A 20,115-nucleotide genomic window follows, 5' to 3' on the forward strand; every position below is an offset into this window, starting at 1 on the left:
GATTGTAATTACCCTTGTCTATTGTTGTGTTATAGGATTGTAATTACCCTTGTCTATTGTTGTTTTAGAGGATTGTCATTACCCTTGTCTATTGTTGTTTTAGAGGATTGCCATTACCCTTGTCTATTGTTGTTTTAGAGGATTGTTATTACCCTTGTCTATTGTTGTGTTATAGGATTGTAATTACCCTTGTCTATTGTTGTTTTAGAGGATTGCCATTACCCTTGTCTATTGTTGTGTTATAGGATTGTAATTACCCTTGTCTATTGTTGTTTTAGAGGATTGTCATTACCCTTGTCTATTGTTGTTTTAGAGGATTGCCATTACCCTTGTCTATTGTTGTTTTAGAGGATTGCCATTACCCTTGTCTATTGTTGTTTTAGAGGATTGTCATTACCTTTGTCTATTGTTGTGTTAGAGGATTGTCATTACCTTTGCCTATTGTTGTTTTAGAGGATTGTCATTACCCTTGTCTATTGTTGTGTTGGAGGATTGTCATTACCCTTGTCTATTGTTGTTTTAGAGGATTGTCATTACCCTTGTCTATTTTTGTGTTAGAGGATTGTCATTACCTTTGTCTATTGTTGTGATAGAGGATTGTCATTACCTTTGCCTATTGTTGTTTTAGAGGATTGTCATTACCTTTGTCTATTGTTGTTTTAGAAGTTTGTCATTACCCTTGTCTATGTTTGTGTCACAGGATTGTCATTACCCTTGTCTATGTTTGTGTCACAGGATTGTCATTACCTTTGTCTATTGTTGTTTTAGAAGTTTGTCATTACCCTTGTCTATGTTTGTGTCACAGGATTGTCATTACCCTTGTCTATGTTTGTGTCACAGGATTGTCATTACCTTTGTCTATTGTTGTGTTAGAGGATTGTCATTACCTTTGTCTATTGTTGTTTTAGAGGATTGTCATTACCTTTGTCTATCTTTGTGTTACAGGATTGTCATTACCCTTGTCTATTTCTATGGTAGATGATTGTCATTACCTTTGTTTTATATTAGTAGATGATTGTCATTATCTTTGTCTATTTTTATGGCAGATGATTGTCATTACCCTTGTTTATTTTTATGGTAGATGATTGTCATTACCCTCGTCTACGTTTGTGTTAGAGGATTGTCATTACCTTTGTTTTATTTTGGTAGAGGATTGCCATTACCCGTATCTATATTTGTGTTACAGGATTTGGCTTGTCTTGACACTTTCTAAGCTTTTTGCGTCGGGTACTAGGATGTCAATTATTTTAGCAATGTTTTTGTTTTAAATCTCCATTAGTACCTATCTCTGATCGTTAAATTAATCAACCTACATGTATTAATACAGGAGATGTAGATGCTGGGAAAAGCAGTGTGTTGAATGTGTTGATGGGTGGTCGTTACCTTCCAACTTACTGTACGAAAACTACATCAGTGCCGTGTGAGGTTCATAACAGCAATCAGATGTCCGCTCAAATTTGTTTCGGAGAGGCCGAAAAAAGAGATATCGTACTTTCTTCAAATGCCTCTGATAAATGTTGGAAGATCATCGGAAAAGTGATAAAGCGAGGAGAGTATGAAGACAAGGCAGTCAAGAAACTTAAATTTTTCTGGCCATTGCGTCTTCTACGGGTAAATCTACAAATAAATACTACGTTTTCAAAATGTGTCGAATACTTTAAACTTTAAGTTTATTATGATAAGGATATTTCACTTTACCTTAATAGAATCTTTCATTTCTTTTTTTGAGACAGGGGGATATTAAGCATCGGGGTAAGATTTTTGAGCTGCCAAGCATTCCAGAGGCATCTTGTTTGTCAACTTAAGATTCATATCCCCCTTATGTATAGACTATCCTGTCTCAATCCAAAGATGATGTCAATTGATTTACATTTGATGACGTCATTTCGGATATAATACAACTGCAATCACTACATTAAGAGACAGCACCGCTTTAAAATATAAGATAGAATTTTGATTCTGCCACTTACCTATTAATATAACGATCTTTTCCAGGATGAACCTAGCTGGGTGTCTGTGAGTAGTACATCATTATACTCTTGTTTGTTTCTTTTTCTTTCGGTCGTTTGGTTGACATGTTTTCTGCTTATTATTGGTACATTTTTGATATATTGTCAGACGTCAGTAATGATTGATACTTTATGTACAAGTCAATTAGTAATTTTTGGATGATTACGTGGGTAAAATTGATTGTCCTGTATCTGTATCTCGATACCTTTGGATGTATAACCGGTAAATAAGTATTATTTGCTTTCTTTTGACATCATGGATATATACAATGTATCAATGTATATACATGTATATAGAGGATGGTGAATGGTTTCCGATTGAATATAACATATAGTTCACGAGTATGACAGAATATCGATTTGAAATGTCGAAATGTTTTGGCATTCAAGTGAAATACATGTTATATTCAACGGGAAACCATTCGATTTGCTTTTTATTGCAGTTGTGTATAGAAACAATATAAAAACATCGAAAAATTCATAGTGTCAAAAAGTGCGGGAATCTATAACATAATCATGATGTCGTCTCTTTGTGACGTTACTAAACGTCAAATAGACGGCGCCATTTTGAAAGGACTAATCAATGCAATTTAAGCGTTTTCTGCTGTTATTGGATAAACTCTGCATTAAAAGCTAACGTCAAGAAATAATTTTGTCAAAATATATTTCAGAAATACAGCAAAATAACCAATTTATCAATCTTTGCTTCGATTGGAAAATCGGAAAGTTTCAATGAGGTACATAAAATGTTCGCTCCGATTCGTATATATGAAAAATATCGAAATATTCTGTCATACGAGTGAAAAATGATTATGTTATATCAAAAGCTGAACCCTTCAATTTTCTTTTTATTGCATCTTACACAAAAACATCGAAAAATTAATTGTGTGGAAAAGTGCGGGAATTAGTAACATAATTCTTGACGTCATCTCTTTGTGACGTAACTCCACGTCAAGTTGACGACGCCATTTTGAAAGGACTGATCAACGAATTTTCTGCTGTTATTGGAGTTTCTATGCATGAATAACTAACGTCAAGTGACTTTTCAAAAACTAGTCTGAATATTTCAGAAATACAGCCAAATAACCGATTTATCTATCTTCGCTTCGATTGGATAAATCGGCAAGTTTCAATGAAGTGAATACAAAGATTTGCTCTGATTGGTCAAAAACGAAAAACTTACAAAAAATTTTCACTGTAAAACTTCATTTTCACTGCAGTGAAAATGTACGTTTTATTAGTTTGATAAATTTCTATATTTCACTGGCAAAAATGCAATATATATATATATTAACACACGATATTGCTCTGATGTTTAACACAGGACTGTGAAAACACCTACGTAAAGGAGCCAATTGGAAAAGTAAGTTTTCTGGAACTCTGACACGAGAGCTGATTGATATGTTGTGAGCCTCATATCAATGGATTTGAATTTTTCCAGACATTATTTTTCAACATAATCTTCATCAGCATCTATACACCTTTACCAGCGGCGTTTAAGAGCCTCAGTTTTTATAGAACTCCTTTTCTTGGCTGCTCAGAAAGTCATCCACTGCATATATGACATCACCATCGGACTGAAAGTGGGTGCTTGAAATAGCTGTTTTCGGTTTTGGAAAAAGATGAAAGTCTGATGCAGCGAGATCAGGTGAATACGGCGGGTGCTCAATCAATTTAAACCACAATCACGAATGAGTTTTCGCGGCGCTTAAGTTTATTTTTTTTCTCGTTACTGCCTCAGAAATGAAGCACAATATGTCCCATTGATTGTTTGTCCGTTTTGGACAATCGATCTAATCTATCGGCAGAATACCATCTGTATCCGTGAAAACCGAGGCCATGACCTCCCCAGCTGATGGAACAGTCTTTGCTTTCTTTGACGGGGGAGAGCAAGTGTGTTTTTATGGTTTCGATTGCTGTTTGGCCTCTGGGGTAAAATGATGGATCCATAGTGACAAATCAATTGTAAGATGTCATGGTACCCATTGGACCGAAAGCTTTCTCATTGCAAGATCCTTGGTCAGAATGGAATGTACTCTTTCCTGTGAAATGCCAACTTTTTCTGTGACTCGTCTGTCAGTCATAATAATATCATGAACTTTATTGACCATTTCTGGGGTTGCAACATTAACGGGCCTTCCAGGACGGGGGTCATCCTAAAGGCTCTGTCGGTCGAGCTTAAATTCCGCCACGCGCATTTTCACTGTAGCATATGAAGGGTCATCTTTCTTTGCTACCATATAATTATGGATATTCATAGGTTTTTGAATCACTGCTCTTTCACCGATTTTGTCCATTTTGCAACCGCCGGTCTTGTTTACTTAAAAGTGCTACCTCGTCAATATAAACTCTCCAAATGAGACCAGTCCTAGGGTACACGGGCCTATATAGTCGGAGAATAATTGAACTTAATAAGAACATCCTTGGGTACCTCCTTCAATGTGAGGCTCACAACATATCAATCATCCCTCGCAGGACACCCTTTTCATTTGTGCAATGTTTGTTGGAAACTGTTGCTATAAATGATACTTTTGTAACAATATCGGTGGGGGTCGAGGTATATGGAAATCACAGTTAATAGTAATTATTGGTTTAAAAGTACAAACAGTATTTTGTCCATTAAAATTTTCATTTCATTTAGAAGATGTTGAGATAGAATAACCGATAAGTGCTATCTCTTTATCTAAATCTTACACCATCATTCATCAATTACTACATTTATTTTAGAGTCCTGATCCAGAAGTACAGTTAGACACAACTGGCCCAGTAAGTATTTAACATTTGTATTTATGAAAAAAATATTTTAAATCGGCTTATTGGACATCGAAGTTAAGATAACTTCAAGCATTAATGAATTTTCATTTACGAAACCATCAGGAATACCTTCAGGTTTTTAATAATTTATTTTAACAGTCAATATGTTTCTAATGAGATTTTGTTTATTTCAAGAAATAGTGATATCAATACCCTTAACGATACAATAGTGATTAGTGATATCATTACCTTTAGCGATGAAATAGTTATACTATTGCCCTTAATGATAATATAGTGATATCATTACCTCTAACGATAAAAATATTGATATCATAACCTCTAACAATACAATAGTGATATCATTACCTCTGATAAAATTTTTATATCATTACGTCTAACGATTAAATAATGATAGCATAACCTCCGATAAATTATTGATATCATTACGTCTAACGATTAAATAGTGATATCATTGCCTTTAATGATAAAATAGTGATATCATTACTTCTAGCAATAAAATAATGATATTTTTACCTCAAACAATAAAATCAATACTACTCTCACCATGTCAGTTCTTTGTGCTAAAATAAATGAATATATAATATAATATAATATAAATCATTTACGAATGTTTGCAGTAAGAAAATAAGCATGTATTAAGATTATTTCTAGAAAAGATGCTCATTGAAATACAACCGACCGCAGAAATGGGAATGCACACGAAATCTGTCAAAAGTCAAGACCAAAATACAAATTAACCTGACCTAGGTTTTATATGCTCCACATATCACAGACTCAAAGATTCATCGCACTTTGACCTCTAAAGCGAATATAATATAATGTGATTCGTTTCAACAACTCTTAAAATCTTTAATTCAAACATTTTTTTAACTGCCGCTGTTTTATTCTCACAAGAGTATGGGGGACCATTAGTACATTTCATTAGTCATCAATCTTCCTGTGTGAATGTTGAAGCCAATTTAACTTACATGTCATTATAGCCTATACTTTTAAATTGTTTACCAAACAGGTTCTTCCAGTCGTATTCCTTGACCTTCCTGGATTATTGGATACAGGCCCAACGCAAATCGTGGAGAATATCCCTGATTACCATAATTTTATTATTGTAATCGATTGTTCGACTGAAATCAGACCTACGGTAGGAAATATTGGACGTATTTAACTCTCCGTTACTCTTATTAGTGTTACTGTTTTGTCTGAATTATCTATATTTATGTTACGTTAATATGTATATGTTAAACTATTTTGTCTGAATTATCTCTATTTATGTTACGTTAATATGTATGTGTTTAACTGTTTTGTCTGAATTGTCTTTATTTATGTTACGTTAATATGTATGTGTTAAACTGTTTTGTCTGAATTATCTTTATTTATGTTACGTTAATATGTATGTGTTAAACTGTTTTGTCTGAATTGTCTTTATTTATGTTACGTTAATATGTATGTGTTAAACTGTTTTGTCTGAATGTTAATATGTATGTACTAAAGTTACATTAGTGTTTGTTCCCTACATGCAAAGCCTTCTTTGTTTGTACTTTCATTTCCGTCACAGGTTCAATCAATAATACCATCACCTTGTCACTGAATTGCTTAATAAAAGCATTTAAATAATTGTAAATTGTGTATTGTTGGATATAACCAATTAGTAATGTTATAAACAAAAGGTATAGCTAGTTTTTATAACAATTATATCCTGCTGACATGTTGATATCTAAAACATCAATAAAGCCTACTTGCCAAGTAAATCACAGCCATGCAGGCACTATGACATAAAGACCAGCTAATTTACTTGGAAACATCAAAATACAACGAAACCATTGAACAATACCGAAACAAGAAAAACGAAGACGCAAACAAATACCCCCAAAATAACGTACATGTTAGCGTTCATATCAAATATCTCCTTCTATGTGTTGTTATTCAGTTAAGCAGCTTGCTGAAAGGCATAGAGGACAAAGTCACACAACATGGCGGTACCTTTGACCCGACCTCAGTGATATTCTTGCTTAATCGTCTAGACATATTGGACGAGGATCCAAGCAGCGAGCCAAGGAAGACAGTTATTTTGAAAACAATTCAGGAAAGCTGGCCTATCGTCACCGCGAGTCAGCTTCATATGATATCCTGTAAAAAGGTGAGAACATATAACCCTTTCCCCCACTCTCAGTGGAAATGTTTCCACTCTAGCAAATAGCATATGATGAATGAGCCAGTAGCCTGACTTACATACTTAATGTTACGACTAAGTTGGGGAACTTAAACAGCCTAAACATTGAAATCTCACTCGGCGCGATAATGATCACCAAATAAACGGGCCGGAAGCTGTAGGGGTTTCATTGAGTATCATCGATTTCCAGATGTCCCCCAGCATGCCATTCTCCTTTATTGTATCTATATTTGTATGGCGGGTGTGGTCTATACGGGAAGCCGTTCGGGAACTCCTGATTTTAATTGTATCTATATGGTATACATTTTGACATTCTGTGCGCTCATGTGCATAGGGTACAGCAGAGCATAATATCAAATAAGCGCTAGTAAATTATAAAAGACATAAACTGGAGCAAATTAATTACTAAATTAATGCATTAAAATGAGATTTTGTTTGATAGGTTCATATTGTTATGAACTAATTGAGAACAAAAAAAAAAAAAAATCATTTTCTCTTACCATCTATTTGAAAGTCTTTTTTTTATCTAATTTGATGATGTTGTTTTGCTGATTAATACTATATTTCCCAAAGCCTATATACATCACACTTCAGGAATAAAAAAACAATGTTTTTCGAGCAACTCTGAAGTGGTACTGTATGGTTGCATACTTGTCACCCCATGTTAAGTGTCGAAAAGTGATAGGCCGTACTCATCGGGACAGCTTTGAGGAAATTTGATTGAAATACTGTCGACCTTCTCTTTTATTTGGTTTTCGATCTAGATATTTTAAACGTAGAACATCATTACATCTAACTTCGATCTATCATCTTAATATATGTTAATATTTACCATGTTATGTTACTATGTTAATATTAGAATCTGCGTTGCTGTACAGTTTTGATATTAACTGTGTCACATTTTGTCTATTCGCGTACTTTTCAGATGCTGAAGGGTAAAGGAGACATTATAGGGTTTAAAGATGCGATCTACAACTTCATTGCGCTTGTCAATCGTCGGACCATAGAAGAACATTGCTTGTATGTACAGCTGTTTTGTATATATAGTAGCTCTTGATTTTCCCCACCAATTTGTGAAATATTTCTTTTTATAATTTCTTATTCTGTGTAATCAATATTTCACATTTTACCAGAAAACGTGTAATAATCATTTATAGGAAATTGACACTATCATTGTGGTGGAGATATAAAATATTTCATCATCATACATGAAATATTCTATAAACCATAGACCAATCTGATAAGTACTTTTTATTTATGCTTCCCTGCATGCCATATTTGCTTCTTATAATTAATAACCGTTATTTGCATTTCAAGGTAAAAACAGAATCAATGCTAAAGCTACTAGCAGAGTCATATCCGGTTAAACAAATGTCCTGATTTAGACACTGAGAATAATGGAAAGGCAATTATGTTTGATGTTTGATCCATATGAGCTTAATAGTGTTCATCATATGTATGTATGTGGGATAGGGAAATTCTACCCAAGGTGCATAATTTCGGTCAGAACCAAGGTTTTCCGAGGTTCTGACCCCCCGAATTCTACACCCGAGGGTAGAATTTCCCTATCCGACATACACAACATACATGTATGACGGACTATTTTTCTCACAACTTTTCGTGCAATACATGGGGAAATCGAGCCAACATGGCGAAACCATATAGAAACTTTGTATTTTTTCTCCTTGACCGACAATAAAACCAATTACATATTTGGAAAAATGACGAAAAAAATAAGAAAAATACACTCAAAGTGTCATGATAACAACAAATATGAATTAATGATTGTCAGAGGTGATCGGGTTTCCGGAAACTGCCAACTGATGTTTGACATCACGTCATATTCTTCCGCCTATGCTTGCGTGCACAACGAAACGAAAAATATCTAGTCTTCCGCCATAAAAAATAAATTCTCATTAATCAGTAACAATATGACTGAATTTATAGGTCAATGATGACAATTCATGATTTGTTCAAATTACACATAGAAAAAATGATAACATTCAAACAAACAGAAGAGTTTTCCACGTGACGTCACATAGTTAAAAAGTAGTTCCTGACCTGAGGTTATTCGGTGCACCTATGTGGTATAGAGATATCCCACATAGGTGCTCGACATGGGTCAAATATATCTTACATATACAAGGGCATGAGAAAATGTTGTTCTCCTGAAACTTGCATTGTTTTACATGTTTTACACCCAAACAGATTATATGTGAACAGCAATGATTAGCTATGATACATTGTACGAAGTGATCAGGTTACATGTGTTACACCGGAGTAGTGACTTGTACAAATATCAATGGATACGCTATTTAGATGACCTTTTAGTCACTGGTACATAAATAATGTGATGAAATTAAATTCATCATTTTATTATATTGCATCCATCATCTGGCAAGCTTCAGGTTCATGACCCCCTTTGAAGTAAACAGCTTATGTAAAAGGCATACAATACAATTTGATCGAGTCTTAATCTTGATATTTTTTTATGTCATAGACATATATGACTTGCTCACTTAATTGTTTTATGTTTTTTTTTAAATTGTCATCCATAAATTCTATTTCAGCTGGCTCACAAAATTGCTGGAAGGTGTTGCTGCCTACTTCAAAACAGGATACAACTGGTTGTCATTCGACCAATGTTTAGAAAGGATTAAAAAGCATGCGGACGACGATAACAAATACCTTCAGAACGAACTTGAGAAACTGTCAAATGGAAAGTCACAGTTTTATAAAGATCTTCTTGAAGCAGCACAGGAGAGAAAAAAGAAACTAAAAACGTTCTTAACGACTGAAATACAAAACAGGCCAAATGATACCGATACGTACACTGTAGTAACAACAGCAATGAAAACACCCGAGTATGACAAAATCAAAACGGATTATGAATCAAAGAAAGAAAAGCTAGTTGACAAACAGAAACGTGAATTCAAGAAAAAGTTTAAACTCGTGGAAAACATGGAAAAGGAAGACGTGTCACTGCAAACTCACGTCCAGAGAGACGAAATAATTATGGCTGTGGGTAGACTTGTGATGACCCACGTGGCAGTGGTACAAATACCAGTCAGAACAATAGAAGAAAAATTAGAGCTCAACCGAAACAAAGACGCAAACGTCATTGTCAACTGTCTATTAGACGAGTGTGAACGACAAGCAGATATTGAAAAACAACGAATGCTCGAATTTTTGAGATTACAAAGTGAAGTGAGACTAAAGATAATAAAGATTCAGCCAATGAGTCAATCACAAGACACCAGTAAACATCGGCGCCTCGCAGATATCGCTAATCGAGACGTCAGGAAGCTCTATAAGATATACGTAGAGCATGTGTTGGAACACGAATTCCGTGGCGGTTTCGAGGAGGCGTCAAAAGACTGCTTCGTCCGCTACCGCCGAGGAAAGAGTCCTACTTCCGGAGGTCTTCCGCAGCATACGGATATATACAGGGAGATGACCATGTTAAGGTAGAATGTCATCCTAAACTAACCCATATGACACCAGGTTAAGGTAGAATGTCATCCTAAACTAACCGATATGACTCCAGGTTAAGGTAGATTGTCATCCTAAACTAACCGATATGACTCCAGGTTAAGGTAGAATGTCATCCTATAACTAACCCATATGACACCAGGTTAAGGTAGAATGTCATCCTAAACTAACCGATATGACTCCAGGTTAAGGTAGAATGTCATCCTAAACTAACCGATATGACTCCAGGTTAAGGTAGAATGTCATCCTAAACTAACCGATATGACTCCAGGTTAAGGTAGAACGTCATCCTATAACTAACCCATATGACACCAGATTAAGGTAGAATGTCATCCTAAACTAACCCATATGACACCAGGTTAAGGTAGAATGTCATCCTATAACTAACCCATATGACACCAGATTAAGGTAGAATGTCATCCTAAACTAACCCATATGACACCAGGTTAAGGTAGAATGTCATCCTAAACTAACCGATATGACTCCAGGTTAAGGTAGAACGTCATCCTATAACTAACCCACATGACACCAGGTTAAGGTAGAACGTCATTCTAAACTAACCCATATGACACCAGGTTAAGGTAGAATGTCATCCTATAACTAACCCATATGACACCAAGGTTAAGGTAGAACGTCATCCTATAACTAACACATATGACACCAGGTTAAGGTAGAATGTCATCCTATAACTAACCCATATGACACCAGGTTAAGGTAGAATGTCATCCTATAACTAACCCATATGGCACCAGATTAAGGTAGAATGTCATCCTATAACTAACCCACACGACACCAGGTTAAGGTAGAATGTCATCCTATAACTAACACATATGACACCAGGTTAAGGTAGAACGTCATCCTATAACTAACCCATATGACACCAAGGTTAAGGTAGAACGTCATCCTAAACTAACCCATATGACACCAGGTTAAGGTAGAATGTCATCCTAAACTAACCCATATGACACCAGGTTAAGGTAGAATGTCATCCTATAACTAACCCATATGACACCAGGTTAAGGTAGAACGTCATCCTATAACTAACCCATATGGCACCAGGTTAAGGTAGAACGTCATCCTATACTAACCCATATGACACCAGGTTAAGGTAGAACGTCATCCTATAACTATCCCATATGACACCAGGTTAAGGTAGAACGTCATCCTTAACTAACCCATATGACACCAGGTTAAGGTAGAATGTCATCCTATAACTAACCCATATGACACCAGGTTAAGGTAGAACGTCATCCTATAACTAACCCATATGACACCAGGTTAAGGTAGAGCGTCATCCTATAACTAACCCATATGACACCAAGGTTGAGGTAGAACCTCATCCTATAACAAACCCATATGACACCAGGTTAAGGTAGAACGTCATCCTATAACTAACCCATATGGCACCAGGTTAAGGTAGAACGTCATCCTATACTAACCCATATGACACCAGGTTAAGGTAGAATGTCATCCTATAACTAACCCATATGACACCAGATTAAGGTAGAACGTCATCCTATAACTAACCCATATGACACCAGGTTAAGGTAGAACGTCATCCTAAACTAACCCACATGACACCAGGTTAAGGTAGAATGTCATCCTATAACTAACCCACATGACACCAGGTTAAGGTAGAATGTCATCCTATAACTAACCCATATGACACCAGGTTAAGGTAGAATGTCATCCTATAACTAAGACATATGACGCCAGGTTAAGGTAGAACGTCATCCTATAACTAACCCATATGACACCAGATTAAGGTAGAACGTCATCCTATAACTAACCCATATGACACCAAGGTTGAGGTAGAACCTCATCCTATAACAAACCCATATGACACCAGGTTAAGGTAGAACGTCATCCTATAACTAACCCATATGGCACCAGGTTAAGGTAGAACGTCATCCTATAACTAACCCACATGACACCAGATTAAGGTAGAACGTCATCCTATAACTAACCCATATGACACCAGGTTAAGGTAGAATGTCATCCTATAACTAACCCATATGGCACCAGATTAAGGTAGAATGTCATCCTAAACTAACCCATATGACACCAGGTTAAGGTAGAATGTCATCCTATAACTAACCCATATGACACCAGGTTAAGGTAGAATGTCATCCTATAACTAAGACATATGACACCAGGTTAAGGTAGAACGTCATCCTATAACTAACCCATATGACACCAGATTAAGGTAGAATGTCATCCTAAACTAACCCATATGACACCAGGTTAAGGTAGAACGTCATCCTATAACTAACCCATATGACACCAAGGTTGAGGTAGAACCTCATCCTATAACAAACCCATATGACACCAGGTTAAGGTAGAACGTCATCCTATAACTAACCCATATGACACCAGGTTAAGGTAGAACCTCATCCTATAACTAACCCATATGACACCAAGGTTGAGGTAGAACGTCATCCTATAACTAACCCATATGGCACCAGGTTAAGGTAGAATGTCATCCTATAACTAACCCACATGACACCAGGTTAAGGTAGAACGTCATCCTATAACTAATCCATATGACACCATGTTAAGGTAAAACGTCATCCTATACTAACACATATGACACCAGGTTAAGGTAGAACGTCATCCTATAACTAACCCATATGACACCAGGTTAAGGTAGAACGTCATCCTATAACTAACCCATATGACACCAGGTTAAGGTAGAATGTCATCCTATAACTAACCCACACGACACCAGGTTAAGGTAGAACGTCATCCTATAACTAATCCATATGACACCAAGGTTGAGGTAGAACCTCATCCTATAACTAACCAATATGACACCAGGTTAAGGTAGAATGTCATCCTAAACTAACCCATATGACACCAAGATTGAGATAGAACGTCATCCTATAGCTAACCCATATGACACTATGTTAGGGTAGAACGTCATCCTATAGCTAACCCATATGACACCAGGTTAAGGTAGAACGTCATCCTAAACTAACCCATATGACACCAGATTAAGGTAGAATGTCATCCTATAACTAGCCCATATGACACCAGGTTAAGGTAGAATGTCATCCTTAACTAACCCATATGACACCAGATTAGGGTAGAATGTCATCCTAAACTAACCGATATGATTCCAGGTTAAGGTAGAATGTCATCCTAAAACTAACACGTATGACACCAGGTTGAGGTAGAACGTCTTCCTATAACTAAGACATATGACGCCAGGTTAAGGTAGAACTTCATCCTATAACTAACCCATATGACACCATGTTAAGGTAAAACGTCATCCTAAAACTAACACATATGACACCAGGTTGAGGTAGAACGTCATCCTATAACTAACCCATATGACACCAGGTTAAGGTAGAACGTCATCCTATAACTAACCCATATGACACCATGTTAAGGTAAAACGTCATCCTATACTAACACATATGACACCAGATTGAGGTAGAACGTCATCCTATAACTAACCCATATGACACCAGGTTAAGGTAGAACGTCATCCTAAACTAACCCACATGACACCAGGTTAAGGTAGAATGTCATCCTATAACTAGCCCATATGACACCAGGTTAAGGTAGAACGTCATCCTATAACTAACCCATATGACACCAGATTAAGGTAGAACGTCATCCTATAACTAACCCATATGACACCAGATTAAGGTAGAACGTCAATCTATAACTAACCTATAAGGTAAAACGTCATTCCTAGGAACAGAACTTACTTATTAACCGTTTATCATAATTTTGTATGGTCTCAACAACCCTTATTTCATAGAAATATTAACATGCTACTCTTTTTTAATTTCAGAGCATTGTCAGAGAAGGAAAAGGAAGAACATGAAAAAAGAGGCCATTTTCTATTGCTTCAAGGAACGTCGTCCTTGGTGCAGGAACACGACCACGTTCTCGCCATCGGTATGGAAAGGTGTGACGTTTCTCTGAGCGATGTGATAATGGGCCTCCACACAGAACGAGATAGCTGGCAAGTTGACGATGGAAAAAAGATGACGGAATATGCATTATGCGCAGCAAAAGGACTACAATTCATGCATGAAAACGGATTTGTACATCGCGACGTCAAACCTCAGAATTTTTTGGTATGTGCATTTTATACCTTTTTGATTGATATATGTAGTCAGCGACAGTCGATGTAGTCTATGTAAAATTATACCTGACTGGACTTAACGAACTAAATATGATCTCCAAAAAATATATACGATGGAACAAAGTGATTTCGAAGGAATTGCATCAAAGGAGAAGAGTTAGGCATGTAAAGATACATAATATAGCACTGATTCCAGAATAGGAAAGAGATGAAACACAGCAGAGATTATATGCAGACAGGCAGTGCTGAAAGGTTGTTATGTGAGGTTATATGCTGAAACTGGTCCAGCTTTGTTCGATGATATATATGCCATGAATTCATATATGTATTTTGAACGGTTACAATTTAATACAAAAAGGTTCCCGTTTTAGGTGAAGTTTGGTCATGATGGAGCAAAGGACATGGTAAAAATTTGTGCTGTTGGACACACAGATGAAATGGCAAATATGCCAGCCGGATATGGAACTAGAGAATACTGTGCACCTGAGGTAGTGTCAGCGGAAGTCTATTCCACCAAGTCGGACGTCTACAGCCTCGGTCTGGTACTCTGGGAGATGTGGTATTGTACGGAGATCACGTGTGGCGCCGGTGAACCACCACCACTCCAACCGGAACCGGAAGGGGTGTTTGGAAGTATTTTACCGCTGTGCTTGAAGAAATGCGCAGCAGATAGACCCGACTGCTCCTTTATAGTGCAAGTATTGGAGGAAGAGCTTAATAGAGTTTAGGAATTTACTGATATTAGGATAAAGAGAGAACTGGAATAGACAAGGGTAACTTTTTATTACGAGCATTGTAGAGTAAATATAGTAGTTAATAAGAAAAAATAACAGAGCGAATATTGTTTCAGTAAAAAATCACATGTCGTCTTTATAGATAATGTTCATATGAAATATCGTCAACATAGAAAATGGTTTAATAAAATATCATCTAGATAGAAAATGTTTATATTAATATCATCTAAATAGAAAGTAATGTTTACATTAGATATCGTCTTAATAGAGAATATGTATATTAAAAATCGTCTAAATATTTATATATCAAATATAGTCTAAATGAGATATCTTTATTTCAAATATCGTCTTAAAACAAAGAAAGGCTGTACATTGCCCTCATAGCACGTGGAATATGATAATGTTGTAGTTGTAAATTGCAGCTATAGTACGTGGTAGCCTGTTGTATATGCACATTGTAGCTATAGCACGTGGTAAATGATTATTTTGTAGATGTACATTGTAGCTATAACACGTGGTAAATGATTAATTTGTAGATGTACATTGTAGCTATAGCACGTGGTAGATGATTATTTTGTAGTTGTACATTGTAGCTATAGCACGTGGTAGATGATTATGTTGTAGATGTACATTGTAGCTACAGCACGCGGTAGATGATAATTTTGTAGTTGTACATTGTAGCTATAGCACGTGGCAGATGATTATTTTGTAGTTGTACATTGTAGCTATAGCACGTGGTAGATGATTATGTTGTAGATGTACATTGTAGCTATAGCACATGGTAGATCATTATGTTGTAGATATACATTGTAGCTATAACACGCGGTAGCCTGTTGTAGATGTACATTGTAGCTATAGCACGCGTTAGCCTGTTGTAGATGTACCGTGTAGCTATAGCACGTAGTAGATGATTATGTTGTAGATGTACATTGTAGCTATAACACGTGGTAGATGATTATTTTGTAGATGTACATTGTAGCTATAACACGCGGTAGCCTGTTGTAGATGTACATTGTAGCTATAGCATGCGTTAGCCTGTTATAGATGTACAGTGTAGCTATAGCACGTGGTAGATGATTATGTTGTAGATGTAAATTGTAGCTATAGCACGTGGTAGATGATTATTTTGTAGATGTACATTGTAGCTATAACACGCGGTAGCCTGTTGTAGATGTACATTGTAGCTATAGCACGTGGTAGATGATTATGTTGTAGATGTACATTGTAGCTATAGCACGCGTTAGCCTGTTATAGATGTACAGTGTAGCTATAACACGTGGTATATGATTATGTTGTAGATGTACATTGTAGCTATAGCACGCGTTAGCCTGTTGTAGATGTACAGTGTAGCTATAGCACGTGGTAGATGATTATGTTGTAGATGTACATTGTAGCTATAGCACGCGTTAGCCTGTTGCAGATGTACAGTGTAGCTATAGCACGTGGTAGATGATTATGTTGTAGATGTACATTGTAGCTATAGCACGCGTTAGCCTGTTGCAGATGTACAGTGTAGCTATAACACGTGGTAGATGATTATGTTGTAGATATACATCGTAGCTATAGCACGTGGTAGATGATTATTTTGTAGATGTACATTGTAGCTATAACACGCGGTAACCTGTTGTAGATGTACATTGTAGCTATAGCACGCGTTAGCCTGTTATAGATGTAAGGTGTAGCTATAACACGTGGTAGATGATTATGTTGTAGACGTACATTGTAGCTATAGCACGCGTTAGCCTGTTGTAGATGTACAGTGTAGCTATAGCACGTGGTATATGATTAAGTTGTAGATGTACATTGTAGCTATAGCACGTGGTAGATGATTATTTTGTAGATGTACATTGTAGCTATAACACGCGGTAGCCTGTTGTAGATGTACAGTATAGCTATAGCACGTGGTAGATGATTATGTTGTAGATGTACATTGTAGCTATAGCACGTGGTAGATGATTATTTTGTAGATGTACATTGTAGCTATAACACGCGGTAGCCTGTTGTAGATGTACATTGTAGCTATAGCACGCGTTAGCCTGTTATAGATGTACAGTGTAGCTATAACACGTGGTATATTGTTATGTTGTAGATGTACATTGTAGCTATAGCACGCGTTAGCCTGTTGTAGATGTACACTGTAGCTATAGCACGTGGTAGATGATTATGTTGTAGATGTACATTGTAGCTATAGCACGCGTTAGCCTGTTGTAGATGTACAGTGTAGCTATAGCACGTGGTAGATGATTATGTTGTAGATGTACATTGTAGCTATAGCACGTGGTAGATGAATATTTTGTAAATGTACATTGTAGCTATAACAAGCGGTAGCCTGTTGTAGATGTACAGTGTAGCTATAGCACGTGGTAGATGATTATGTTGAAGATGTACATTGTAGCTATAGCACGCGTTAGCCTGTTATAGATGTACAGTGTAGCTATAGCACGTGGTAGATGATTTTGTTGTAGATGTACATTGTAGCTATAGCACGCGTTAGCCTGTTATAGATGTACAGTGTAGCTATAACACGTGGCATATGATTATGTTGTAGATGTACATTGTAGCTATAGCACGCGTTAGCCTGTTGTAGATGTACAGTGTAGCTATAGCACGTGGTAGATGATTATGTCGTAGACGTACATTGTAGCTATAACACGTGGTATATGATTATTTTGTAGATGTACATTGTAGCTATAGCACGCGTTAGCCTGTTGTAGATGTACAGTGTAGCTATAGCACGTGGTAGATGATTATGTTGTAGATGTACATTGTAGCTATAGCACGCGTTAGCCTGTTATAGATGTACAGTGTAGCTATAGCACGTGGTAGATGATTATGTTGTAGATGTACATTGTAGCTATAGCACGCGTTAGCCTGTTGTAGATGTACATTGTAGCTATAGCACGCGTTAGCCTGTTATAGATGTACAGTGTATCTATAACACGTGGTATATGATTATGTTGTAGATGTACATTGTAGCTATAGCACGCGTTAGCCTGTTGTAGATGTAAAGTGCAGCTATAGCACGTGGTAGATCATTATGTTGTAGATGTACATTGTAGCTATAGCACGTGGTAGATGATTATGTTGTAGACGTACATTGTAGCTATAGCACGCGTTAGCCTGTTGTAGATGTACATTGTAGCTATAACACGTGGTAGATGATTATGTTGTAGATGTACATTGTAGCTATAGCACGCGTTAGCCTGTTATAGATGTACAGTGTAGCTATAACACGTGGTATATGATTATGTTGTAGATGTACATTGTAGCTATAGCACGCGTGAGCCTGTTGTAGATTACAGTGTAGCTATAGCACGTGGTTGATAATTATGTTGTAGATGTACATTGTAGCTATAGCACGTGGTAGATGATTATGTTGTAGACGTACATTGTAGCTATAGCACGCGTAAGCCTGTTATAGATGTACAGTGTAGCTATAGCACACGGTAGATGATTATGTTGTAGATGTACATTGTAGCTATAGCACGTGGTAGATGCTTATTTTGTAGATGTACATTGTAGCTATAATACGCGGTTGCCTGTTGTAGATGTACAGTGTAGCTATAGCACCTGGTAGATGATTATGTTGTAGATGTACATTGTAGCTATAGCACGTGGTAGCCTGTTGTAGATGTACATTGTAGCTATAACACGCGGTAGCCTTTTGTAGATGTACATTGTAGCTATAGCACGCGTTAGCCTGTTATAGATGTACAGTGTAGCTATAACACGTGATATATGATTATGTTGTAGATGTACATTGTAGCTATAGCACGCGTTAGCCTGTTGTAGATGTACAGTGTAGCTATAGCACGTGGTAGATCATTATGTTGTAGATGTACATTGTAGCTATAGCACGTGGTAGATGATTATGTTGTAGACGTACATTGTAGCTATAGCACGCGTTAGCCTGTTATAGATGTACAGTGTAGCTATAGCACCTGGTAGATGATTATGTTGTAGATGTACATTGTAGCTATAGCACGTGGTAGATGCTTATTTTGTAGATGTACATTGTAGCTATAGTACGCGGTTGCCTGTTGTAGATGTACATTGTAGCTATAGCACGCGTTAGCCTGTTATAGATGTACAGTGTAGCTATAGCACGTGGTAGATGATTATGTTGTAGATGTACATTATAGCTATAGCACGCGTTAGCCTGTTGTAGATGTACATTGTAGCTATAGCACGTGGTAGATGATTATGTTGTAGATGTACAGTGTAGCTATAGCACGTGGTAGATGATTAATTTGTAGATATACATTGTAGCTATAACACGCGGTAGCCTGTTGTAGATGTACAGTGTAGCTATAGCACGTGGTAGATGATTATGTTGTAGATGTACATTGTAGCTATAGCACGCGTTAGCCTGTTATAGATGTACAGTGTAGCTATAACACGTGGTATATGATTATGTTGTAGATGTACATTGTAGCTATAGCACGCGTTAGCCTGTTGTAGATGTACAGTGTAGCTTTAGCACGTGGTAGATGATTATGTTGTAGATGTACATTGTAGCTATAGCACGCGTTAGCCTGTTGTAGATGTACATTGTAGCTATAACACGTGGTAGATGATTATGTTGTAGATGTACATTGTAGCTATAGCACGTGGTAGATGATTATTTTGTAGATGTACATTGTAGCTATAACACGCGTTAGCCTGTTATAGATGTACATTGTAGCTATAGCACGCGTTAGCCTGTTAAAGATGTACAGTGTAGCTATAACACGCGGTAGCCTGTTGTAGATGTACATTATAGCTATAACACGCGGTAGCCTGTTGTTGATGTACATTGTAGCTATAACACGCGGTAGCCTTTTGTAGATGTACATTGTA

General features: G+C 36.7%; 1 protein-coding gene across 1 annotated transcript; it reads left to right on the plus strand.

Moving 5' to 3' along the window:
- The first annotated feature begins 1,443 nt into the window (after nt 1-1,443).
- LOC117324858 lies at nt 1,444-15,398 on the plus strand. The gene is made up of 8 exons (XM_033880685.1): nt 1,444-1,611; nt 4,737-4,775; nt 5,794-5,922; nt 6,709-6,918; nt 7,877-7,971; nt 9,522-10,418; nt 14,246-14,534; nt 14,914-15,398. The coding sequence occupies exons 1-8, from the start codon at nt 1,444-1,446 to the stop codon at nt 15,268-15,270; spliced, it is 2,184 nt and encodes a 727-aa protein (XP_033736576.1). The 3' UTR covers nt 15,271-15,398.
- The last annotated feature ends 4,717 nt before the right edge of the window (nt 15,399-20,115 follow it).

Source organism: Pecten maximus, chromosome 4 (genome assembly GCF_902652985.1).
Source record: "Pecten maximus chromosome 4, xPecMax1.1, whole genome shotgun sequence".
In the NCBI taxonomy this organism is placed as follows: domain Eukaryota; kingdom Metazoa; phylum Mollusca; class Bivalvia; order Pectinida; family Pectinidae; genus Pecten; species Pecten maximus.